Source organism: Aricia agestis, chromosome 2 (genome assembly GCF_905147365.1).
Source record: "Aricia agestis chromosome 2, ilAriAges1.1, whole genome shotgun sequence".
Classification (NCBI taxonomy): domain Eukaryota; kingdom Metazoa; phylum Arthropoda; class Insecta; order Lepidoptera; family Lycaenidae; genus Aricia; species Aricia agestis.
This window is the reverse complement of record NC_056407.1, coordinates 20,210,644-20,231,467: the sequence shown is the minus strand read 5'-3', so window position 1 is coordinate 20,231,467 and position 20,824 is coordinate 20,210,644. Positions and strand designations below refer to the sequence as shown.

Here is a 20,824-nt window from a genome sequence, read left to right as displayed (position 1 = left end):
ATAATCTGTCAAGAAAGTGACAGTCAGCTGCCAAACGTGAAACGAACACGGCTATTAGCTTTGTTAATTCACTAGATTAGAAAATTTTTAATCAAATTAACTTCTAAAACTGTGAAGTGAAAAAGGACCCAAAATATGTGATACTGATTTTATGAAATATGCAGAAATAAAAATGTGCTAGGGAATCAAGTATCAACTGAAGAATCCAAATTCGGAGAAATGTTCAAAATCAAATAACTTGCTGGGTGAAGTGAATAGTCAACTTCATACGAAGACAATTAATAGAAAAAAATAAACTGTCAATTGTCATGGTGATTGTCATAAGTCATTTGTCATAAACACGAAGAAAAAAGAAGAAGAAGAAATATACCCAGCTTGCTGGATCGGAATTCGGAGATTCTTGTAAAATGGCTTCAAATCTTTCAGCTATCGAGCTGTTGAAACTTGGCAATGAAGGCCGAGAGGTTCCTCTTTTAAACAAATACTGGCCACATATCTTGGGTGTAGGATTCGGTATAGGAACTGCTATGGCGATTAACTTCGGCACGCGACGTCCACTCTTTAGTGGTAAACTACATTACATAATAAATTAATAACAAAGGTCCTAGGAACATACTTCTTACTTCTTAACATTTTAGGAATACAGAAGCACATCGCTGGCGTAGCCGTGTGGACAATTGGTCTAAATTATGTACAAAATAAGAGGAACGAATACCTAGCAGAGAAGGATGCGGTTTTGAGACATTACATAGAGTTACACCCTGAAGATTTTCCTGAACCAGGTAAGGGTGGTAAAAATGTTACTAATAGCCATGTCAGTAAGGCCTGATTCTATTATCATGTCATTAACTCATTAATGTTTCATAAAATAACTAAATCCCTTTCTTATTTCCCATTCTTTTGTATCTGTTTTTTAGGGTTCCATACCCAAAGGGTAAAACGGGACCCTATTACTGAGACTTCGATGTCTGTCTGTCCGTCCGTCCATCTGTCTCCAGGCTGTAACTCTAGAATGGTAATAGCTAGAGAGTTGAAATTTTTACAGATTATGTATTTCTGTTGACGATATAACAACAAATACTAAAAACAGAACAAATTAAATATTTAAGGGGGGCTCCCATACAATAAACATGATTTTTCAAACATTTTTTGCTCAGTATAAAATATGATGACAACAGGTAGGCACTTGAAATTTTCACAAAAGCCTTAATTATATGTGTACTCTAATAAATAATAATAATATATAAATAAAATAATTAAGGGGGTCTCCCATACAAAAAAAACACATTTTTTACCTATTTTTGCTTTATAATGGTACGGAACTCTTCGTGCGCTAGTCCTACTCGCACTTGGCTGATTTTTTTAATGACATTTCATAAAATATCTTAAAGAAACGTCAAAGTATTCTGAGCTTTCGTATTTGTTAGTATGGCACAGCACCGTTTAAAACCAGATAAAAATATTTTTATTTTTTTGTTACAGAGAGGAAGAAAATTGGTGATATGTTGGAAGATTGGATCCCTATTCGTTAGTTTTTGTTAATTGTATATAAAATGGTTTAGAACTATTAAAATAATTATTACCACAAAAAATGTGTTTTTAATAGTAGATCAACATAGACAAATAAAAAAACAAAAAACAGCAAGTACATACATTTATTTATTACTGCACAAAATACACAATTTAATGGCAGGTTTACATTATTATTTATTACAATCTATAGCTGGATTGTAACAATGTAAACCCAATATCCCTTCAACTGATTACCGCGCTCTAGGACCGGTATAAATAGTCAGTACTCAAGATGCATCTCGGTCTCAAGACACGGTTCAGGATCTGTGATTGATTGGCTGTCAAAATTTGGACAAGATGCATCTTGAGTACGGTACTGACTATTTATACCGGCCTTAGAGCTTGATGTCAAAAATGCGCGCATCTGTTGACCGCTCTCCTGGAGACCAATTATCACCTTTGTGTATTATTTTAACCACAGTATATCGTAAACTATATCTTTACCGCTCTAACTTGCACAAAGTGTACTTAAAATAACAAAGATGGGCTATAGTCACTTCTCATGAGTCATTGCTCTAATGCACACTTACGACGATTGCTACAAGTTACTTTAACCCTTGTCTTAAAATCGCGGGCGTACTGACGAGTTTTTTGTAAAGGTTTTACACTTTGGTTTTACAGTAAAAAAAAAAAATTACTTATGTAAATTAAATAAACATATAGTTAATCAATTTTTCATTTTTTTATTACATTATCATTTATATTGGATCATTTCTATGATCATATACATATAGGATCCAATATATATGATCATTTGATCATATCTGCATATTACATTATCACATTTCATTGATCCTATTTTACGTCATGTGGTTTCAATAGCCAATGGAGAGCGCTAACGCCGCGCTGACAGGTATTGACGTCAGGGTTACTAGATCTCAGAGAATTCGATTTGTCAAAAGACATCGTCATTTTTAATATGGCTTGTTTTTTGTTATTTCAGCAAGATTATCCAAGTATATAATTAGAAAAATAATTACATTACATTATTTGAAACGTATTAACGAACAAGAAATTAAAAACTCTTTTTTATATTAACTGGCAGCACCTATTTCTATGACCTTATTGGATCCAATCTCTCAGCAAATGTCAAAAATCTATGATCAAGGAAGAAATGAATCATATGTCTATATTACATTATCCAATATCATTGACTCAATGATCTCGGATCCAATATATATGATAATCTAATACCCCCCTAAGGATTACTATACATTAAACTGGAAAAATCGATTATTCCGATTTCAAGTTAAAATTAATAAAACTTAACTTGGCAAAGTTGGATTAATTAATTTTGATAATCTTCGCTTAATTCATACAGTTTTAGAGTTATCGTCATTTTAACGCGACACGCGAGACCATCCAGAAGTAGCCCCACAGATGCGGCTTATTTTTGCAATATTATGGCCACCACAGTTGAAGGGATAAAAAGTATAATTTATGTAGTACATATTAATATACTTTACATAAATTAATGTGATTTATGTTGATACAAACAGTGTTGTGCTAAAGCCGCTAAATAATTAAACTCTTCTCCGCATACGGTACAAGAATGGGGGTCAAAATTAGGATTCCTGTCCGTTTTATGGAACATTTCTCTTTCACTCTTTGAATGGTATAACGGATGATTAGATATTATAATTGGCCTCTGATCCTTGCTACTCTCGTGCAAGTAGTTATCGACTGTGTGCGAGACAGCTGATGCAGCTATAGGCTTTGTTGGCATCGGTATATTGCTTTCATCTACCCCTATTATATCTATGTAGTTGTTTTTGTTGTACTCATTTTGTATTTCAGGTGGTTTTTGGGCCACTTGATGCTTTTTCATTTTGTGCTGCTTCTGCAAACAAGGGAAAATGGCTTTAATAATATAGTATTTGTTAGTATGGCACCGCACCGTAAAAAACCAATTATTGCATTATAAAATGCTACCAGTAAAAACACTATGCCACAATAATGGTAGATTAAACCTTTTCCCATGGTCCCTTCTTTTATCTTTTGCCACTAATATCGGCTTATCAATTTGAGTGCCTTTAGGCTTTAACAGTAGTTATAGAATTCCCCATAAGTATTGTTTATTTTTAGGGTTCCGTATAGGGTTACCAACTTTTTTTGACAAAAAAAACGTATACTTTATAAAGTGGTTTGGATAGGAAAAAAATAAAGTATTTAGAAGAAAAAAAAGTATTTTCCAAATTTTACAGTTTATTTATGAATTTTACTTTAAAAACGTTTTTTGTGTGCTTTCAGCACATGCTTACAATTTTTTGTTATCTTTAAATGTTACAAAGCTTGTTTGAAAGTCAACATTTAAATTTAAATAAATATACCTACAATTCGTTTTTAATTAAATTTATTGATGCTCCATTTCTCTCTTCTCGCCACTTTAGATTCATTACAGAAAAAACTCTTTCAGTAAAAGCTGAAGTGGTCATAATGAATATTTTGTTTTACGCGTCACAGTAAAGCTTAGAACAAACCTACGCGTCAGTGACATGGGACGCGGTACGCGATACGGGAGCGTCTGCAACGCAAAACTGGGCGTGCACACCTGCGCGACTACGGCGCGAACCGTCAAACTTCTTTTGTTAATGAACAGTCACTGAAGACGCGCGACTTTATCTGGTGTATACTAAACTGTTGTGGTAATGACATCCTTATACTTAACATCATAGTCCGATGCGTCGGACGAACGGACATGTGGGTTGCGAGGTGCTAAGCATGCTTTTGATTTGGAAGGTGCAGAGAAATAAAACACGTCCGCAAATGATCTGTGTCCATAATGGTCAAGTCGAATTAATTTAGGCGCCTACCATACGTGCATGCTTGCCTGGAAATTTGCTTGCGTATGCCGGCTAGAACACTGAACATTGTGCATGTAGTTGGTAAAACAGTAGTACGCGCAAGCCCCAAAGTTTGGCTTGATGGTTTTTAAACTTGCTTGAAATTCAGGCATGCGCAAGCCTTCGTGTAGAAACTTGTCTGAGCGTGTGGTTGGAAGTTCAGTGTTCAAGCCGCTCTTTGTCAGTCAAATGGTGTTAAAATGCGCGCACGCTGCTATAAAATGGCAGATTTACGAACATATAATCGTCAGTTTGCAACTGAATTGATTGAATTATAAAAATCTCTGCTCGCTCCGTGGAAGATCAAATCGAAAGATTATTTTGACAGGAATAAAAAAATACACATATGAAAAAAATATTTTATTTAAGCATTATCAATTTTGTCACTAGCAAACACTGGAAAAATAAAAGCAGAAGAAATAGTTCTTCATTGAGAAACATTGTTTACCTATACGCCGACGATCTCGGCAAGAATGTGGCTTGCGCATGCATGTGGTAGATAAGTCAGTCTTATGTCTTTTCATGCGAGAAGCATGCGCAAGCAAAACTGTGTTCAAGCATACACAATATGTGGTAGGCGCCTTAATATCATGACACAATTTATCAAAACGTAAACAAATCAAAAAATCATAAACTAAGGAATTGTAGAAAATAATATAAAAAAGGTTTCAAAAAAGAAGTCTAGTTGTACACTTCAAAACATGCGTCTGACAACTTGACGCGCATGTTTCGCTTTGCCGACGCGAACATTTCGCGTCGCGGTCGCGTAGGTGTGCACGGCGCCATAAGACTACATGGGCATTGGGCAGAGTCCGCCGCGCGGTAGACGCTACCGCTTCGCAGTCGCTTTGGTCGCGTAGGTTTGGCTTAAGCTTAAAGGTTGAAAATAAAGTATTTTGCATACTTTATTTGTATGTAAAAGAATAAAGTATAATTACCAAAAATAAAGTAGGATCTATATATTAAGGGAACATACCCATACTACGTGACCCATTTAGGGGGGGTCTTCAAAATACTACGCTCGGTCACGAGAGGGGGGGAGGGGGTCTAGAGTTTTGTCACGTAGTCAATTTCGCCAAGAGATAATACGAATAATACGAATTTCGTCATACGATTTTTTTTTTTCTTGCCATTTAATACTTGACACTGACATTTATTGTAGTTATTTATAGCAAACAGCCATTAAAAAAAAACAGGCACTGTTGTCAGTTGTCACTTATCAGGCATTTTGAAGTTTGGTGAAGCTGTCAAGCTTGGTATTTACTATATTTGGTGTTCGATTACAATTTGAACAGCTAGAGTCGTGACTAAAATAGTTAGTAGGTACCATCGAGGAAATTGATCGCTAGGTAGTTGACAGACCAACGTCATGTAGTCGGATCATGTCAATTCAATGTTAATTGTGATCTGTCGGTTGGGCTTAACTTTAAACGCGACCAAATTACTTAGGTCCGCAATCTACCTAGAAATTAATTTCTCTGATTGTTCTATTGTAATTTTAGGCTATCACTAAATATAATATTTAATAAATAAAACAAAGTATTTCTCACTCATGTCCCTTTTATCTCTTTAATCTTTAAAACTACGCAACGGTTTTTAATGCGGTTTTCTTAAATAGATAGAGTGATTCAAGAGGAAGGTTATAGGTATAATAACATTCATTAAATAGTGGAGAAATACTGTTATTGTTAGGGTTTAAATAAATAAATAAATAAACGTTTATTCAACAGAAATTTAAACATTACACTAATGTGATGTCGTAAATAATTTAAAAAAATCCGCTTACATTGCAAACGCAGGCTGAACCCTACGAGATTTATCATAATAATGTACCAAGTATTACACACATTGAAAAGGTCTACAGAAAACTCCTCAATGGTATAATATGACTATTTCTTATGGATGTCCCACAATAACAGTTTTTTGTCATTTACTTTTAACGACAAATAATGGCTAATTTTCGAAGCGATTTTAACCAATACGGCATTAATACTTATTCAATTAAACACTTTAATACATTGTAAAAATATAGATCTATTTGGCCCTTTATGATTTAAATGAATATTTTCGAAGATATTACATATTTAAAAATTGCGAGACTTAGCTTTTGCGGAGGTACCGACCAATGCGGGCCAGGGGTAGTAATAATGAATATAAATCAAAATATTCAAGTATTTCTTTTTGGCAAACTTGGGTATCAATGTATTTTTTGGTGATCGTTATTTTTATTCCCATATATAATTTAGTAGTAATAATTATTATAAACATGCTAAGAGTCTTTTGTAATAAATAACTTAATAAGCACAAATATGGGTCTAGTTATTTTTCTCTTACAAACTCTTTCAACTTACAAAATAATTAAAAATTATTCTTGTCAATACCACGTGAACAATTGAGGGGGGGGGGGAGGGGGGGGGGTCTTGGCATATACTACGCGTGGTCACCAGGGGGGGGGGGGGGGGGATCAGCTGAGTCCCAGAGACAAGAATTGAAAAAAACTATGATGAAGTCAATATTTTTTACAAAATATAAATATATATAATATACTAAAATCAAAATAAAATTAATATTATAATCCCATACAACAAACGTGATTTATTAGGCCTTTTTTGATTGATATCAATAATGGCAACAGATGACACTTTAAAATTTCAAAATATCTTAAATTATATGTGTATTTTAATAACTAAAAAAATATTGAAATATTTAAAATAAAACAAATATAAAAGAGGGGCTCCCATACAAAAAACACAATTTTTGGCCTATTTTCGCTCTAAAACGGTATGGAACCCTTCGTGCGCACTTGGCCGATTATTTCATAACACTTATTAGAATGACTGATTACTTACAAGATCTCTGCTTTGTGCATATTTACAGTCACACAGATCACATTTAAACTTCTTTATTTCGCTGTGTTTGCTCATGTGTCTGGTCAATTCACTTGTCGTTATAAATGATTTGTTGCAAATATTGCAGACCTGAAAATAAAAAAAAGGCTAAACATTCTAATTGCCAAAATTTTAAAATGGCAAAAAAAGAAAACTAACAATATTTAATAAGGTAACATGAGGATTAAGTATACTGCAATGTGCGGCTAAGGGGAGACTGATTGAAAGAGAGTTGTCTCTGCGAAATATGTTTAATAACTGATTTAAGAACTAATTACATTATCTTATATAGCTAATAGCAGGGAGGTGAGCCGCACACTACACCTCCCCCGTTTTTTTGAAAAAAAAAAAAAAAAAAACATTTTTTTTTACTAAATACTACTCTATTACACTTTTAACTCTGTTATTTATTACTATTATTTACTCTACTATTATATAATACGAACCATTTCATAACAATAAGGTATAAATATCAAAAACTTTAACTTTGTATTTTTTTTTCTTATCTCTAACTTTTCTTAATCTAAATTATTACAATAAATACAAATCTGTATACTCTATATTATATCTGTTTATTTGAAGAAAATATTTTTAATAAAAAATTACATACATTTTTTTTTTACTTCAGAGAGGGGTGGTTGACGATGTACTTAATTTTTAACAAAAATTTAAAAATAATACTTTTCTCATGGTTACTTTGCTTTTTTTTATGCTTTTTAAAATGTAAATTCTAAACCTCTTTGGCTCAATATTTTATGAAACTCTATAAAACCTCTTTCGGTAACACACCAAATTCTTTTTTATCATTCAAAAATTCATTTTCTTAATATTTCACCTTATTACTAACTTTATATTCATAATTATTCATTTATTAACTCATTCATATTTTACTAACCCCCTTGATTAATGGACTGGCCAGTCACTTACATTTTAAATTGTCATGTCATATTTAGGTACCTATTCCTTTAATTCTTACTTAACTCTTTTTGTCATTTTATTATGCATGCATGCCTATTCATTTATTTATATTACTTTTATAACAATATTACTGGTACATTATATTTAATAATATTTTTATTTATAATCAACTCTTTTATTTATTTAAATGGTACATATTTTTTTTTTAATATACTTTATGTGCGCACTTTTATTTGGTACAATACATTTTATTTACACCATTAAACGGGACCTTTTTTAAGACTAACCACCAAAAAAAAATAATGTCTCCAACCATTTTACTTAAATGAAGGATTGTTCCCGTCGAGCATGCTCTAAGTACCTTTTATTTTTGTACCATAATATTTAATACCAAGGTTATTTTAAGGCTACTTATGACCTCCAACTATTCTCACAGAGAAAACTCGTTTACACCATGATCGAATGAAGGATTCCCTTGCGTATTTTTTTTATGCTCTCGGCATTTTTTTTCGCAATATTATACGTAGCATTTTAGCTAGTATTTTGTACCTAATGCTCTATGGCATTTTTAAACCTATTCTATACCTATGCCTATCAAAAATACCCATTCCATAATTTTATGCAATCAATATTTAAAATATCCATAACCATTGGGTGATCAGGCCAACAGCTACTAAACATTTTAAACACTGATGCAACCCTATCGACCTAAAAACAATCCTTTTCAATCAAATACCTGCTAAAACACTAAAACCTTTATTCCTAACTTCAAAATAACCATTTCTATACCTAAATAATAGCTTTCAGCTATTTTGCAACCCAAATATCACATTCCTAATCCTTTCTCACTATAATATTACGACATATCTCGTATGAACGTAAATATTTTTAAGTAAATCCGTGTAAGTCATATCCAGTGTAATTTCTTAGAAAATGTAGCTAATCAACTTACTAAAGTAGCTAAAAAGAATTTAATACATTCCCAAGAATTATTTCTCATTTTCTCTATCTCTTAACTTCACATATGAAATAGTATATATCTATCAATATGTTTCCTAATTATTATTTTTTTTGTTTTCTTACTCTATTTTTTCTAAAATATTTTACATTAAGATATACAAAGTAACCATGGAACCAATTCAAAATAATTTTAATAATAATTTATTTCTCACTTCTTAAATCTTACTGAATTTAATTGTGTTGGAATACAAAGCAATATAACATTCTATTTAAATCATAACATAATAATCTCTATCACTTAATTTATTTTACGCGCATTAATTATTTATACTATTATACCTACCTTTTATCTTTCTTTTTACAAATGCCTCTTTTGTCTTTAAATAAAATATTTACTTAATTATTATTATTTTTTCTTTAATTACAAAATTATTCATTAACTTCTAAGTTCGAATTAAATTGAATTGATATAGGTACATAGCAACATTACTTTTTTATTAATCACTTTATTAAATTATCACCTTTTTATAATTTTTTATTAACGTTAATTAAATGCATCTATTATTATTATAGCTATTTCAAAAAGTACCTTAATATATCCTTTACATTTTAAAATATTATATTAATTATTCTTTAAATTAGTATTTTTTACGTGAAAATAATATGTTCTTGTGCTTTTTCAGTTCCTTAATGTGAAATAACAACTGAAAATAAGCAGAGTGTGATTTACCTATCTACTTCTACTATTGAAAATAAATTTTAAAAATGAACTCATATTTTTTATTTAATTTGGAAAAAGAAAGTATTTAAAAAGACTTTATATTCAATTATTATATATTGTATAAAATTTCAAAAATAAAGTTTATTAATACATAATTTACTTAATTTGAAAAAATCAGACTTTTTTTTTTTAAATACTCAGTTACATTAGAAATTTTATTAAATTTTAAAAATAATTTTAAAGTACTTACTTAATTTGGAAATATGTTATCAACTACGTTGTCTGCGGCCAAAAACAAAATTCATTTTAGAAAATTAAATGTTTTATCTTACAGAAAGTTAATTTTATTCTTTTAATAATTTTAAAATATGATATGTTATTTAAAAACATACTTGTGAAACTATTAGTTCTGAAGATTTAATAAAATTGATGCCCAGAATGCATGCTAATTATGATGATAGTAAATTTTGCAACAAAGTACTGGAAATAAATTACTGGAATCATATTTAAACATAAATATGGACTGCGCTTACATGACATATTTGGATGCATAAACTCATTGCATCACGTTTCTTATGTTTACCTTTGTACCAAATATGATGCACGAAATGTTATGATATTGTTATACGAAGCCAAAATATGATGATCTCTTTTGGACCACCCATATTGTAGACTGTACTGTAAATATTAATTAAATTTTTGACAACTGTGACACAAAAACAAAAATATTTTGCATTTTCACAAATAACAACAAAATAAATTTAACATTTTAGTTTTTACTCTAGTGACCGATTTGAAACTTTAACTACTTTTACTGAAATTGGAAAAATAAATTTACAAGCAAAAGACAAAAGAAATGTAATGTAACTATTGAATTTAAAGTTGATTAAACATAAAACTATTTTATTTGAATTATTTATTTAAAACGAAATATTTTGTGAAAAGTTAAAATCTCTAAAATCTTTCATAAAAGAAAAATTATACTAGGTACAACCCTATGAATAAAATATATTTAGCCGGACAAACAAGCTACTCCTTTTGTAAAGTCGGTTAGAAAAGTATCTACTTACATTTCGTTGCGCGAATGCTGAGTTGGCACCGCGGACATTTGACGCTTTTCCCGCAAAGGCGTTGCATACCGTGGAAACTTACCTGAGGTGTTACCTACCTGTTTTAACCAACTGCGTATATTATTTGATTAGTTATGAGTTGCTATGTATTCCTCTATTCCAAGAACAAAATTAAGAACCCTTCAACTCTACAAAATTAACATTGTTCTACACAATTTCCTATTTTTCAAATACTTTTGTCATACACAGTATATACATACTTATGTATTATTTATTTATTATTATACTGTAATATACTTTTAAAATAAAATATTCTCGCGCTACTTATACCAAATCTTTTTCCATACAAAAATTCATCGTCAACACCCTATTTAAAATTTCTAAGTTTTTCTCTACGAAAGCACAATAACATCACCAAAGTCACATTTTATTTTAGAATATTATTCCAATTATCATTATTTTCTATAAATTAATTTTTCTTTAGACATTATTTTCTTTAAACTTTTAAATTAACTTATCTTCCAATACCTAAAAATTTACAAGTTGCTAAGTTGCAGAATAATACCATTATTTATTTATTTTTACTCTCAAAACGATAAATAAATGACTTAGAGATATTTAAAAATACTTATTAATTGTCAAAACGTAATTCTCCGAAAATCTTTTCCAAAAATAATGCAGAATTATGATTAAAACCAATATTAAATCAAAATTAACATGCAAACAAAAAAAAAAAAAAATACAAGTAAATGTCTTATTAAGTATATCAAATGTAACTATTTGAAAATTCCATGAAGTCAGTTAATTGTAAACCTTATTAAAATATTACTAATATTATAAATTTTTGCAAAAACTAATTTGTTTCATACAGCAATCTGACTTTCCACTAATAAATAAACTGTTAATTTTTTACTTTCTTACTTTTATCGAATTCTTTACTTCTAAAATTTTTAATAACTTTTATCCAAAATTATATTAAATTGTCATATTATTAAACTGAAAATGTATTTTGTACCTTTTAGGTACTAAAACAATTACCTGAGTTTTGTTACTTTACTCAAATTCTATCATTATCTATAGGGAACTAGCAGATATTTTTATATGAACATAAAATTTAAATTTTGAAAACTTGTAACATAATTAGTTACCAATCTTATACATACCGCTGTAGTTACAAATACGACATTTAATTTATATATTAAAATTTAGACATAAAACAACAGCTGGAATGGCATTTCTCTTCCTCGTCTCTCTGTTCTCCCGGCTCCATCCACTTCCGACACGAGCATCTCCCGGCCGCCTGCTCTACCTTCCTCTCATCTGACTCCAACATCTCCCGGCTGCCTGCATATTCCTCTCATCTGACTCCATCAACTCCCGGCTGCCTGCTTTACATCGCCAATCCAGTCTTTTCTTTTTTGTCGATTTTTATTTTTTAGCAGCTATTCTTTTTTTTTTGTTTTTAATAAATATTATTCTTGCAACTCTTTTTTTTTAGTTAGGTAAAGCTCTGATTTAAAAAAAAATCTTTTTATTTTTTATTTTGCACTATTAACAGATTTGTATTTATTTTAGTCTCTTATTTATCTCTACACTATTTAGTTAAATATTTTTTAATCCTACATTATTCCTTATTTAACTAACTAACGGCCGTTAATTTTTATCAGTACATATTTTCACACACATTTTTGAGTCAATGCTAAATTCCACTTTTCACTTAATAACAGTCTTATCTTCGTAAAATATAATTTTAGTCCATTTATTTATTTAAATTAACTTCAATAGCCCCTGTACCTGCTGCGCAGCGCTGCCGCAAGGCAGCACTGGCAGGGTCGCCATGCAATGTGCGGCTAAGGGGAGACTGATTGAAAGAGAGTTGTCTCTGCGAAATATGTTTAATAACTGATTTAAGAACTAATTACATTATCTTATATAGCTAATAGCAGGGAGGTGAGCCGCACACTACAATACTGTATAATTAATAAATTAATAATGTAATAAAGCATTACATTTATTTATCCATCCATTTATTGGATAGGTCACATAGCTCTGATGAAGCTTTTAATAAATTATTTAAGGTGATAAGAACTCAATTTAATTCAATATTTACTTCTAAAACAGTTAGAAACAGTAATAAAAAAACTAAATTTATTGAATGGGCAACAAAGGGGATTAAAATTAGTAGAAAAAGATTATATGAACTATATGATGAAAGGTGTAATAACAATAGTGAAGTATTTAAAGCATATGTTAAAAACTACTCAAAAACCTTTAGAAAAGTTTGCAAAGCTGCTAAAGCCCTGTACATAAAAAACAAAATTAAACACTCTCAAAATAAAATAAAAACAACATGGCAGGTTATAGCTGGTGAGACTGGAAATGTATCCTGTCGCAGCTCTGATTTTGAACTATACTTTGAAAATAAAAAGATTACTAATGATCAAGAAGTTGCGACGGTCTTTGAAAAGTTTTTTGCTGACATTCCGGTCTCAACGACTAAAAATTTAAATTCTTCACCTGAAGCTGCCGAAAAGCTACTCAGAGACAATGTAAAGGAGTGTGATGTCAATTTTAAGTTTAGAGAAATTAACCCCAGAGATATTATTGATACCTTTAAATTGTTGAATATTAAAAATACTGCAGATCTCTGGGGCATGTCTACAAAAATTATTAAATCAATAATTGATATCGTAGCTCCTCATCTAGCAATGATTTTTAATAACTGCATAAAAAATGGTGTTTTTCCTGACTTGATGAAGCATAGCAAGATTGTTCCTTTATTTAAAGCCGGGACTAAATCGGATCCCACTAATTTCAGGCCTATATCGATTCTACCGACCTTTAGTAAAATATTTGAAAAAATTATTTTAAAACAATTACTAGTGCATTTTAATTCAAATAATTTGCTGCACGATAACCAATACGGATTTACTAAGGGTCGATCCACAACGGATGCTGGTATAGGACTTCTTTGTAGTATTTTTGAAGCTTGGGAGGAGTCGCAGGATGCCTTAGGTGTGTTTTGCGATCTCTCCAAAGCCTTCGATTGTGTTGAGCATGCTACATTGATCAGGAAACTGCGCCACTACGGCATAAAGGACTCTGCTCTCAGCCTTTTGACTTCTTACCTTAAAAATAGGACTCAAAGGGTTGAGGTAAATAGTAAAAGGTCCAATGGAACCAAAATAGAATTAGGTGTCCCACAGGGATCTATCTTAGGCCCATTTCTTTTTCTCATCTATATAAATGACTTACCTTATCTAGTAAAGGATAATAATAATGAGATAGTGCTTTTTGCTGATGACACTTCACTTATTTTTAAAGTGAAGCGACAACAGTCGAACTACGACGAGGTAAACAGTGCTCTCTCAAAAATAGTACATTGGTTTAATGTTAATAACTTACTTTTAAATTCGAGTAAAACTAAATGTATAAAGTTTACTTTGCCCAATGTTAGGCAAGTCCAAACCAATGTGCTATTAAATGATGAGAAGATGAATTTGGTAGATAACACTGTATTCCTAGGTATTACACTTGATAGTAAATTACAGTGGGGTCCTCACATTGCTAATCTAGCAGGTAGGCTCAGTTCTGCAGCGTATGCAGTCAGAAAAATTAGAGAAATTTCTGACGAAGACACGGCACGATTAGTATATTTTAGTTATTTTCATAGTAGGATGTCATATGGAATCCTTTTATGGGGAAACGCTGCCGACATTAATACAATATTTGTGCTGCAGAAGCGAGCCATACGTTCTATTTATAAAATGTCTGCTTTAGAATCTCTGAGAGATAAATTTAAAGAAATTGGTATTCTAACTGTTGCTTCTCAATACATTTTGGATAATGTAATATATGTTAGAAAAAATATAAATAAATTTAAAGTTAAAAGTGACATTCACTGTAGAAATACTAGAAATAAGCACAAGCTGGACATGCCAGTGATCAGACTTAGTAAAGTCAGTAAATCTTTTAAAGGTCAATGTATACGCCTTTACAATAAAATCCCAGAAAACGTTCAAAATCTTTCCATTAATAAATTTAAAAAAGTAGTCAAAGAGCGTTTGTGTGCCAAAGCTTATTATAAGGTCAATGATTTCATAGAAGATGGCACATCTTGGGAGTAGGATGGCTTCTTGCAAGGCTACTTCTACATTATTATATTATGACTTACAATTATGTATGTTGACATTGTATATAATATTAAGTTACAAAATTGTAAACTTTATTTTAAAAGAATAATTTTTCTCTCACTTTTTTGGTAAAAAGTGGAACCCGTGCGAGTTTCTTACGCCGGTTCTTCTCGCCGGGGTAGTTCCCGAACCGGTGGTAGGCATCAGGTAGACATTCTGAAAAAATTTGATTCAAATTTACTCAGAAATAAAACATTTTTTATTTTATTATTTTATTTCTATATAATATTTATATAATATTATAATATATTAATAAACACTACCAAATAATGTTTTGTTTTAACAAAACATAATTTGGTAGTGTTTATTAAAATGAATACTTACATGATCTTTTTGCCCAGTGTGTATTTTAATATGAGCATTCAAGTTGCCCTGAACAGCAAATGATTTGCTGAAAATATTAAGTACATATTATTATTATTATTGCATCAGTAATACTGAGAATTAGAACAGTAAAGGGGAACGAAGTAAAGTGGTCCTTTCCACCACTAACGAGACCCATACCTAATTGACTTATTGTCCATTGAATATAGGGTAAGTTTCATTATGAGACAAATTAAAAATAAGCTGTCAGTAAAAAGTTATGACAATATGAAAAAAATATTTTTTGAGTGAAAATATCATCTACATATTTCATATTCATTTATTTCAGTGAAAACCTAATAGGAAATGCCAAGCGGGATGACATAACATAGATTGAGTAGTTAAAAAGTGCAATGGAACACATTAATAATACTATTTTATGGAATAAAATGGTAGAAAACTATTTCATTCAGTCATAACTTTTTTCTTACAAGTTACAGGATATTTTTGGTTGCGGTCCAGTTATGATGATTTCTTATTTAGCAGACCATTACGTAAATGTTATTGGTTGTGGACATTTGCACCAAACTCAATACATTTTTATTACTTCTACAATATTTTTCATACAAAATGTCAAAAACATGACTTTTCATTCAGTCATAACTTTTCACTGACAGGGTATTTTTGATTGCGGTCTGGATATAATGATTCAGTATTTAGTAGACAACTTCACTACATAGGTCTCGTTAGTGGGGGAAATTTGGACCAGATTCCATACATTTTAAAACAATTATGGCCTGTTTCACCTGATAAGGTGCCTGATAGGGTTATTTGACAGATTTTTCATACTCCATCTGTCAAATTAAGTGGTGGATAGCTTTATCAGGAAGCTGTGAAACAGGCCCTTAGTTTAACAAAACTAACTTCATACAGAAAAGCTAAAAGGATTTCCAGTATAAAGATGTAAGGTATATTATTTATTATAATTTTTATTAAAATATTAAAAAAATTATTATAATTAAATAAAAGATTTTATGTTACTAATTATTGTTCTATCATAGAAGTTGATTCCTTCTATGATAGAATGTTGATCGTGTAACATGTTACATCCATAAAGTTACATCAAACCCAGCTGAGATCACAATTATTATTAGCATTGAATTGTCATGATCTGACCAAATGACGTTGGTCTGTCAGCTGCCTAGGAATCAATTTCCTCGATAGTAATTTTTCTACTATTTACATAAATCATATTACGATAAAACACATACATACCTACAGACATCACATTTAAATGGTTTCTCACCAGTATGTGTCCTCATGTGTATAGTTAAATTGTGCTTCTGTGTGAACTGCTTCTCACAATACACACATCTAAATGGCTTGTCCCCAGTGTGTGTTCTGAAGAAGTTGACAAATAATCAACATCAAATCTGAATATAGACATAGTTGCATTTAAAAGTATTAAAGTCCCAGAAAAATATTAATAATAATTATTAATTAATAACTTTTTTGGAGTACTGAGGCGCACAATGAGGATAACATCCTTATTGCGGGAAAATGAAGTAACCGACAAAACCAATGTATCGAGATATTAAAAATTTTCTGACCTGCCGGCCTAAGGGCGTTCGCTGCGTTAAGCGTGCGCCCGGCGCGGCCACCCGCGACTCGCGAGGCGTTGTTTCATGTCATCCCATAGAGCAGCGCTGCGTTGAGCGGGTCAGCCGTAGCACGATTACTATGGCGAGCGCACGGCGCGGGCGCCCGCGACGGGCAGCCGTGCCGATTACACGCTCAATGCAGCGAACACCCAGAGATGCGCAAATGAGAAAATTTTGTCTACAATATGTTTTCTCGATGTTTGATGGTTTGTCTCTTCATCTCTATTGATCCTAGCATGACATGGCATGACAAACATTTTTTCTCGTGTAGATCTGTCATCGAAATAACACACTTTTATCGAGTTTGTCGAGATAATGTCGAGTTTGACATTATAAGACGAGTAGTTTTTCTTGAACTTTCTGAACTTTGGTTTTGTTGGTTAATTTTGACACAAAATTAAATAACCAACTATAAAAATGGTGCTCAACAATTTCAACATTTTACAGAAAAGATACATGTATATATAAAACTGTTTTGTCGAACAAAAAAAGCTTAGCCGCACCTCATATGAGTCTCCAACTGAGCCTGACACCTAAACTCCTTATTACACTGGTAGCACATATTTATCTTTTTAGGTTTGGGCTTTGGACCCCTCTTAAGTTTTTCAGTCTCTGGCTTTCTTCTAGTTCTCCTCTTCAACTGTGTTGATTTACATTTGCTGAAACAAAGTTAAAGATTTGCAATCCGACGTTATAAAAGTTTGATCATGCAACATTTTAAAATATGTTAAATAAAAATAAGAAAATTTTCTATCTATAGCAACTACCCTGGGGGTTGCATTTGAATTACGCATTATAGGGAGGGGGCGGGAGAGGAGGGGGGGAGGGGAGGGGGGGACGAGAGGGGACCCCCCTAACCCCTCCCTAAAGTTAGGAAATCAGTAGTTACCACAAAAAAAAAAAAAAAATTTGAGGGTATGTTCAATAAAACAACTAAATTAGTGGACTTACGACAAAATTAGTCTTTTTTGGGTGTGGGCAAACTCGGTTCAAAGTATGTCTTATGTTGTAAATAAACAGCTCCGATGCTGTGGGCATCTGCGGGAATGCAATGCCCTATCGCCCTTGCATAACAAATTATAGGCATTTATTTGCACCCTGGCAAACTAACTAAAGGTTTAATTGCACCCCCTATATTTTTATAGATATATTATAACAACTGGGCTCCTGTTTCTGGGTGATTCACAAAAAATTACCACGATCGCTGCGCTACGCTCCCGCCTTAGCCATCTAACCTAACCCAACCAAGTCGTATTGGGGCAGCACGGAGTGATACATTGCTATAATTAATTACCTAGGAATTGTATACTGTTCTTACACTCAAATTCATTTTACAACAAATTACGCGTAAAACAAAACGTAACTATAGTGAAAAATTAGTATTGTAGACATGTTAACAAAAAATAATGTTCCGTCACACATAATTTCAAACACATATTAAAAAAAACTATGCATCTCCTAGACACAAATCAGGTGTCATTTGAAAGGGGTAACTATCCCCTATAAAATGCCACCATTCCCCCCTCTCTACCTATAATGCGTGATTCAAATGCCAACCCCTACTAATGCAGTTTCAGAAAAACTAAAACAAAAGAAGCATTCAAAATATTCTACAATCTTGTTCAGAGTAAAACTCACCACTTTTTTATTATTGTTCTGTAAGTGGGGGCCTGAGCAAAAAGTATTTGTTATTAATATAATGGTGAATAGTATTTATGCATACAAATATATTGTTATTAATGTAAGATATAACTTACTATTGGATCTGTCATTATTGATGCATCGCTGGTCCTGAAAACAAAGAATTAGATAATACTGTAACAAAATGGTTGATGGTTCTATTTATCATGGACAAAGGCATACTCATAATATAAATTTCCAGTTTCTGGTAGTATTGTGATACAAATTATACCTAAGATATACATTTCGGTTTCTTAACTTTTTAGTTTACCCCACTTTTTTGTCAGCAACAGCCTAGTGGTCACAGAAATATCATAATTAACAAAAAAAGAGACAATAACTTAATCTATAGAAGTTCAATTAGAAAATTAATGCATTCTATTAATATTAAATTGAGCTATACTTTGTGAGTCTAGGAAGGAGATAAGTTTCAAGCCATACAGGTGTTGGCTTGGTTGGTTACTTACTTGTTTAGAAGCTGTAGTCCCAAATTTTGGCGCAATCGCATATCTGCGCTTTCATAAGTATGTTTGAAATGATATGCTATCCCTAACTTGTAGATACAATCACTGCAAATTTCTTCAGGTAGACCTTCATTTTTAGATAGCTAGAATAATAATATAAGCCTTTGCTATATTAATATTGTAGAATATTAAAATTATTGCTGAGAACTTTATTTTTGTTTTTAGTGCTTTAGTAAGTACCTACCTGTCTTCCACTGCAATATTCTATCATGTCGCAGAGTGAGATATTTGTATTTTTCGTAAATATAGAAGATAAAACGCCTTCCTCTAAACATATTCGACAAATTTTATCCATCTGTTTCGTTTCTAAGAATTAAATTTTAATTTATTTCCCATCAATTCGTAAACCGCGTAAACCGTTCGGTATTCTAATTTCCGAATGACATTTGGCTATTTTTTTTCATAATATGGCGCTCGGCTTTTTAACCATGGCCAGTGTCACAGTATAGCAATATTAGTCCGACAGTAACGAAACGCCTTTGATGTCGCACGATGCCGCCACCGATGTAGGTACCGAGCAGCGGGGCTAAAATGGTAACATTTAGTAATTGTCTGGTGTCTACTGGGGCAATAAAACTGCTGATGAGATCAATAAGTATAAAAAACTTTGCTGTGATAATTTAAGTAATTTGAACCTGTTGTCTAATTCTAATCATATTTTAAACTGTGTAATCTGTAATATTAGTAATTTATTTATTTGTAAAAACATATTTATGTGCTTGATGAATATTATGATAGTATTGTAAAATGCCTACAAGATGCTGCCAGACACAACAATATCAAAATACTTAGATACGACGTATGCCGTCAAAGCTGTAGCAATGTTTTTGCATGCAAAATGTGTAGTGAGGAAATATTGCCGTCCTTTTTTGTCTTGCAGTAATAACAAATAGTACTTTCTCTTTCGCTCATTTTACGCTTTAATCGAATCGAGAAAGTATTGTCGTCCTTTTTCGTCTTACAGTAATAGCATATTATACTACTTTCTCTTTCGCTCATTTTACGCTTCGCTTTGATTTTTCTCTTAAAATGGAAGACAATATTTTAAATATTAATAAAATCTTAGTAATTATATCACAAGAAAAAAGTATAATAAAATACAAGTTAATGAACATTAGCGGCTATATTGACTCCCAATATGACTTAACGTCATTTAAGCGTATTACATGCACAAAAAAGGGTAATATAACGGCATTTTCATTAATATTATTTCCGAAACTATTCAACTTATTAAAAAACCGCATAAATAGGTCGATAGAGACAGTCAAAACCTGAAAATCGACCAAATGTCACTTAACGGCATTTTTGTTATACCACGGCAGCGTGTTATATTTACATATTATGTCGTACTGCCAGATATTTACGTGAAACTGGGCCGGCTCGACCGGAGAAATACCACGTTCTCACAGAAAACCGGCGTGAAACAGCGCTTGCGATGTGTTTCGCCGAGTAAGTGAGTTTACCGGAGGCCCAATCCCCTACCCTATTCCC

General features: G+C 31.7%; 2 protein-coding genes across 2 annotated transcripts; one reads left to right on the top strand and one right to left on the bottom strand.

Moving 5' to 3' along the window:
* The first annotated feature begins 342 nt into the window (after positions 1-342).
* LOC121739118 (NADH dehydrogenase [ubiquinone] 1 subunit C2) lies at positions 343-1,605 on the top strand. Its single transcript, XM_042131451.1, has 3 exons — positions 343-567; positions 639-782; positions 1,483-1,605. The coding sequence occupies exons 1-3, from the start codon at positions 408-410 to the stop codon at positions 1,530-1,532; spliced, it is 354 nt and encodes a 117-aa protein (XP_041987385.1). The 5' UTR covers positions 343-407; the 3' UTR covers positions 1,533-1,605.
* A 1,136-nt stretch (positions 1,606-2,741) lies between these two features.
* Positions 2,742-19,686, bottom strand: LOC121739770 (zinc finger protein 501). The gene is made up of 9 exons (XM_042132325.1): positions 19,518-19,686; positions 19,277-19,416; positions 18,887-18,920; positions 18,768-18,799; positions 17,633-17,788; positions 16,744-16,869; positions 15,490-15,556; positions 7,265-7,393; positions 2,742-3,412 (listed from the first exon to the last, which is right to left on the bottom strand). Exons 1-9 carry the CDS (start codon positions 19,626-19,628, stop codon positions 3,044-3,046), a joined length of 1,164 nt encoding a protein of 387 aa, XP_041988259.1. The 5' UTR covers positions 19,629-19,686; the 3' UTR covers positions 2,742-3,043.
* Between the last annotated feature and the right edge of the window lie 1,138 nt (positions 19,687-20,824).